Raw genomic sequence first — 7284 nt, forward strand, 5'->3', positions numbered from 1 at the left:
TAATTGCATTCAATGTTTCTATTTTAAAAGAGTGCATCGATGCACTACCTGTGCATCGATACACCTTCAAACAAATTTCTGGGTTTTAACCTTGATGCATCGATGCACAATGAATATGCATCGATGCACTCTGCCCATAATTCTCTTTTTGAACCCGAAAATTCATTCATTTTGGCTTAAATCCTTCATGTTTCATCCCCTTTTTCATTCTTAACTCTAGTACACATACTTAAACCAATCTATACTCATTTATTTCATCTTAAACCTAAAAATCCTATCTTCCATATGTAATTCAATAATTACATCAATTTTGCAAGATGTTTCAAATCCAATTATATTACTTCATATCTCTTACTTAGATTGATGACAAGTCAAATCCAACTTTCAATTCTTATTATAAACTCTATTTCAAGATTTCATTCAAGAACCATTAATCTTTAATCTTCTCTATCTCCTTTAGCTTTTGATTTTAGGACAACCTAAGCTTTCCATAATCTTAAGTATTACCTAAGGATCAAAACCCACTCTTAAAATCAACAAATCATCAGCTAACAAGGAATCTTACCTTTGCCTTGGAGCTTTCACGGGAGGAAGAAGAAAATGAAGAAGAAAAGAGAGAAGAGATTTCTGGAAAATCTCTCATCTTTATCCATATATATATATATATATATATATATATATCATTATTTAATTCATCTCTTGGTTAAATGACCCTTTTGCCCTTTAATACATTTTATAATTACTAACATCTTTTAGGATTTATTTCCAGATAAATCATTGAACTAATCCATTCTTCTACTTTAATCACCAAATTCTGAAAGTTTACCATTTAGTCACTAACCCATAGTTTGGGGTTTTACAATGTGGTCATTCGGGATATATATGTAATCCTTTGGAACATATATGTGGTTATTCGAGACACATATTTGGTCCTTTGGAATATATTTGGTCTTTCGGGACATATATGTGGTCCTTCGGGACATCTATGTGGTCATTCGGGACATATATGTGGTCATTCGGAACAAATTCTATATGCCCCTAGTGGAATTTATACGAGCTGTGGTGACAACATATGTGCACAACCTCAATGTATTCACATATCTTTAGTTCTAAAAAATGTACATGGGCTAATAAAAAGATAACATAAAGAAACCTTGTGTAATGTTATGTGCTTTGCTTGTAAAAGGTATGGTATGAAGTGTACAAAGGTTAACTACAAGATTATATGTTATAAATGTATTAATGATAATGATAATGACAATGATGTGATTAGGATATGATGATATATGTGCAGGTATATAGTTAGTTATATGAACTGTTATATGATGTTTGTATGATATTATTATATGAAATGTGAAATGTTCATGCATTGTTAAGTATCTAGAGTTGCTATTATACGTGTTATATGTCTCACTAAGTCATAGACTTAGCGTGTGAGTGTTTCACACGTAGGTTCCGAGAAACAAGAAGAGGAGCAAGGATGGACAAGTCAGGTTAGCTTCTCCTTTCCAAAGATCAGATCAGAAAAGTATTTGAATAATATGTATTTTGTTATATGGAATGTAGTTGGCATGTAACTAAAAGATTTGAATTGTATACGCTCTGATAAGTTTTGTAAACTCTTTAGTAGAAATTGTATAAATGATGCACTTTTATTTAATAAAAGATGCAATTTTCACAATTTTGTAAATGTAAATATTTTGAAAAGTTAATGTGACACATTAGATTCGTATCCGGGTCTGGTACGGGTTGGAGGTGGTACAGGGTAAGGCTTTAGTCAGGTGAAGGCTTTTTATCGATTCATATCCAAATTATTTGTGTCTACATAAAGGGTTTATCCATTTATAAGCTCATTTTAACAAAGGTGAAATAATATATGGGTTGGACTTTGGGTGTATTTATTTGGTTCAGTTAGAGATTTTGTACATACTGAAAAACTGAAAAGCATATAGAAAAGAGTAACAGATTAGATGTACTGAACTTCATTCAAATAATGGATTTGGGTCTTCTGTTTTTGTTTTGATAATTTTTGGGCAGTTCAGGTTCAGTGAGTTTTGCACCTTGATTGAGAACAACAACAACAACAACAACAAAACCCAATTCCCATATGTATGGGGTAAGGGGGAGGTAGGGTAGTAGGCTGCTCCCAACGCCAGGTTGAGAGTAGCTTCCGTGGAATGACCTCCGGCAGTCAGAAAATTAAAAATATAGATAAAATGCAGTGCATATATAAAAAATACATAGCTAAACAATATTCATATGCAGTCATTAAAATCATATGTGCGTCTGTAACGGGAATTAATCCCTGCATAATAATCCCTGCGAAAGAATCTCTGCATATAGACAGAAACATAAGACCCGGCTAAATTTAAAAGAGGAAACATTAAGAGAATGATACACAGAAGTCAACGATAGCAAGCGCAGTTCTAATCCTTCATAAATACCAATAACAGAAACATATAAAAAGTAGAAGTCATGGAAAATACTACAAAGACATTAAAAGAAGACAGAGATGATACACCCTATAGATGTGACCCACACTACTCGACTACCCTAGTCTTTAGCCTCCATAATTTCCTATCAGAGGTCATGTCTTCGGTAAGGGCTAAATCCCTCAAATCAGATCTCAAGCAGTCATCCCACTTCCGCCTTGGTCGTCATTTCCTTCTGGCACCGTCGACTGTAATCGATTCTACCCTCCTGACCGCATCCGACGGTAGTCGTCTAAGGACATGCCCAAACCACCGTAGTCTTCCCTCCCTCAATTTTTCGGAAACAGACACCACCCCCAAGGACATCCTAATAGCCGAGTTAGTCGTCATATCCCATAGAGTCCTACCACATGTCCATCGAAGCATCCTTATTTCTGCGGCCTCAATCCTCCTTACGTGATCCTTCTTGGTTGCCCAACATTCTGATCCATACAACAGTGCTGGTCTTATTGCCATTCTATAAAATTTTCCCTTAAGTTTTAGAGGCACCTTCTTGTCACACAGAACTCCAGTAGCGGCCCTCCACTTTAGCCATCTCGCCTTTATACGGTGTGTAACGTCATCATCTACACCCCCATCTTTATGTATCATAGACCCTAGATACTTGAAACAATCCTTTGAGGGGAGAACGTGTCCTTCTATGTATACTTCTACATCTTCATCGTTTTGGTTCCCATTGAAGTTTGAACATAAATACTCTGTCTTTTCAATATTGATCCTTAAACCTTTTTCTTCCAAAGCAGCCTTCCAGGTAGCCAGTCTACTATTCAACTCAGATTTTGTTTCAGCAACTAGGACAATGTCGTCAGCGAAAAGCATACACCAAGGTACACCGTCTGGTGTCGCACAGTAGATGTCGTCCATAATCAAGGTGAAGATGTAAGGGCTAAGAGCCGACCCCTGGTGGAGTCCGATTTCCACCGGGAATGCCTCGGAGTCACCAACTGTAGTCCTGACGTAAGTAGTAGATCTACAGTACATATCACGAATCGCCCGGATATAAGCAGTTGGGATCCGTCTCGTTTCTAAAGTCTTCCAGATCGTATCGCGGGGTACACTATCATAAGCCTTCTCAAGGTCAATGAACGCCATGTGAAGATCTCTAGACTTTTCCCTATATTTCTCCATAAGCCGTCGAAGTAGATGAATCGCCTCCGTGGTAGACCTTCCTGGCATAAAGCCAAATTGGTTTTCCGAAACCCTAGTAACTTGTCTCAACCTAGTCTCTATCACCCTTTCCCATAGCTTCATGGTATGACTGAGTAGTTTAATACTTCTGTAGTTACCACAACGTTGGGGATCTCCTTTATTTTTATAGATTGGTATCACCGTAGACTCTCTCCACTCCTCTGGCATCTTGGCAGTCTCTAAAATAATATTAAAGAGGTTGGTCAACCACTTAACTCCCTCTTCTCCTAGGGCCAACCACACAGTGATAGGAATTTGATCATGACCGACAGCTTTGTCCATTCCCATCTTTCTAAGGGCAATTTTGACTTCCTCAAACCCAATCCTACTTGTAGGGCAGTCATTGGTCGTAGTATGATAGTCGGCTAACCCATCAACGATACTATCTCTACATGGAGAGGCACCGTCATTAAATAAGCCAAAGAAGTAACTACCCCAAACCCTCTTAATATCGTGATCTTTCGCTAAAAGAACACCATTGTTGTCCTTAATAAACCTAATGTTACCTAGATCCTTTTTCCTAATCTCCCTAGATTTTGCAAGTCTGAAGATGCCATTTTGTCCTTCCTTGGTGTCTAATCTCTTGTACATTTCCTCGTATGCCTTATCCTTTGCTTTAGCTACCATTTTCCTGGCTTCCCGTTTTGCCTCCTGGTATCTTTGTTTAGCTCTCGACCTTTCTTCCTCATCATTGCATTGTAGAAACTCCTTGAAGCAAGTTTGTTTTGTCTTCACCTTAGTTTGGACTTCGTCGTTCCACCACCACGATTCTTTATGTTCCTTGGCCTTCCCCGTCGACAACCCAATGGTGTTTTTGCCAACCTCTCTGATGGAATTTGCCATATTTTTCCATAACATATCTGCATTATTTGAGTTTGTAGTTTTAAAACTTGTATTAGACAAAACCTTACTCCTAAAGTCATCAGATGTCGCTCCATGTAAGTTCTTCCAGAGGATCCTAGGTTTACCAAGTTTAGCCCTCCTATGAGTGCTCCGCCCGTGGGGTGCGTGGAACACCAGAACCAACAATTTGTTGTGGTGCACATGCCTCTTCAGGGAAGACCTTACAGTCAATGCAAGCCCATCGTTCCCGATTTCTAATCAAGATGTAGTCGATTTGGGTACAATGTCCCCCGCTATGAAACGTAATCGAGTTCGCATCTCTCTTATTAAAGAATGAGTTAGTGATCACCAAATCGTGAGCAGTAGCAAAATCAAGCAACGTACGCCCCTCATCGTTCCTGCTACCATAACCGAAACCCCCATGAACACCGTCATACTCGTCGGTTGCACTGCCTATATGGCCATTGAAGTCTCCCCCTATGAAAACTCTTTGGTCCTCCGGAATGCTCCTAAGTATATCATCTAACTGATCCCAAAAGCAACGTTTCTCCCCCTCCCCTAGGCCAACGTGTGGGGCGTACACTGAAAGTACATTCACTACTTCCTCTTCTATAATAACCTTAATCATCATGATCCTATCCCGGTATCTGCAAACTTCAACTACATTTTCCTTGAGCCTAGAGGATGCCAAGATACCCACCCCATTTCTAGCGTTATCTACGCCTGAATACCACAACTTGTACCCATTACACTCTTTGGCGCGGGACCCTTTCCACCTAGTCTCCTGGATACATGCAAAATCTATTTTTCTATTATTAAGTACGTCGGTCAGCTCCAGTAGCCTAGCATTTAATGTGCATTTGAGGGTTTTTTTTTGAAGGGGGGATGGGGTGTATGTTGGCTGCAAAACACTCTTATGGTTTAAAGAAACTGAAACGTAAGAGATGTTAATTCCTGTTGCGGGTTTGAGTAAGTTTTGTGCCTTGATTGGGGAATCAAATGTGATGCAAGGAACAGTTCATTGTGTTAAAAGTTTTGATAATTTATTTTCGGTGGTGGAGGTTGCAAAAAACACTTATGGTTTCGAAAATCTAAAACTCTAGAACATAGTGTAAGAGAAAAGTTTGGGTGAGTTAATTTTATGATGTAGCAAAATTTTCTATTACTGGTGTTCATGGATGTTATTTCCCTCTTCCCATTTTTAACTGATCATGTATTCTGGTTACTTCCTTGAGTTTACTCTTTTAGATAATCAGGCTGTTGGATTAGTCTTCACACTCTTGCCCTACCTTTTTTTCCTAACTTTTTAATTTGACTGCTTCATGCAGGTATAGCACCTTCTCCTGTTATCCACCTGAGATAGTTAAGAAAATGCCTAAAAAGGATCTAGCTGAGGAGGTGATTTTGGTCCTTTTAACATTCCTTCCTGTTTTTTTATTTGGTTACTGCATCTCTTTTCTTGTACTTTGTAGTTGTATCACTCTTTCTTACATGTTTTTTTCTCTTGCCTTCCATGTTATGGTTTTGCTTTTGGCATTGTCTCCGTGCGATATATTTGTGATTCTAAGAATTTTAATGACCCTGAGCCTCTGCATGTACACATAATTAAATGTTTTCTTTCATCTCAGGTTTGGAGGCTTCAGGCAGCTCTAGGCGAGCAATCAGAAATCACCAAATACAGTCAGCAGGAGTTTGAGAGACTTCAAAACGTAAGTTTTCAACTTTAACAATGTGTCTTTGTAGTGTGAAATAGTAGATTTTCAAACTCTGCATTAAGAGACTAAGGAAGCTGGAATGAGATACATTCTTGTGTGCACTCTGCTGACATGCACGTGTTCTTGACGTAATAATGTACAGGAGAAAGTGTTATGTAGGGTTTGCTTCGAGAGAGGGATTAGCGTGGTTTTTCTCCCTTGTAGGCATCGTATTCGTTGCAGGTACATTAGTCATTCTTTTGATTCGATTGCATCTCAGATGTATCCAAATGAAGTTCCATCCTCTTTGCTGTTATGCTCATCGGTTCCTTTCAATTTGCAGTATCTGCTGCGAGAAGTGTAGAAAATGCCCAATCTGTCGTGTTTCCATCGAGGAACGCTTACCTGTATACGATGTTTAATTTCTAACTTACAAGTTCGTAACATGAGAGTGCAAAGCAAACATCAAATAACTTGACAGGTCGGATGTTACTATAAAGTTCACATTAGAGAGTGTTGCTTCTTTGAATTGACACATGCTAGTATAAAGATATAGAGTACACATGCTATAATTACAAAAAAAAAAACTTATTTTATGTTTTGATAATCATAGGAAATGTAAATGTAGTTTCTTTATAGGAATGATTTTCTGACATGGGATTGTAAGGTTTTGATTGCTTGTTTACTCGATACAAGTAGTGCATCAGATATGTTTCAGTCCTTTTTTGTTTATTTTGTAAAATGTGTAATTAGTACCACTCCCCTTGGAATATAATGTAAGCTGTTTTCGTTGTACAAAGAAATGTTAAAGTCAAGGATGCACGCACCGAATATACATAATTTTAATGGGTTGGCACCGAATGTGCATAATTTCAATGGGTCGTCAATTGTTTATTAAAATAAAAATAGGGTTAATTACAATATTAGTCTCTAAGCTTCAACTATAAATACCCTAGCTCATTTAGTTTAAAATCATCCCAAAATCAATTTTCTTTCTTCCAATACTAGAGAGCTTTCTTGTGAGTAGTGAGCGTTTTGTAAACACCTGTAAATTTTCTCTCTTAATA

General features: G+C 37.9%; 1 protein-coding gene across 1 annotated transcript; it reads left to right on the top strand.

Moving 5' to 3' along the window:
* The first annotated feature begins 5801 nt into the window (after positions 1-5801).
* On the top strand, positions 5802-6803 carry LOC120162975 (baculoviral IAP repeat-containing protein 8-like). The gene is made up of 4 exons (XM_039173009.1): positions 5802-5921; positions 6152-6232; positions 6381-6460; positions 6561-6803. Exons 1-4 carry the CDS (start codon positions 5895-5897, stop codon positions 6637-6639), a joined length of 267 nt encoding a protein of 88 aa, XP_039028940.1. The 5' UTR covers positions 5802-5894; the 3' UTR covers positions 6640-6803.
* The last annotated feature ends 481 nt before the right edge of the window (positions 6804-7284 follow it).

Source organism: Hibiscus syriacus, unplaced genomic scaffold (assembly GCF_006381635.1).
Source record: "Hibiscus syriacus cultivar Baekdansim isolate YM2019G1 unplaced genomic scaffold, ASM638163v2 tig00111427_pilon, whole genome shotgun sequence".
Taxonomy (NCBI): Eukaryota; Viridiplantae; Streptophyta; class Magnoliopsida; order Malvales; family Malvaceae; genus Hibiscus; species Hibiscus syriacus.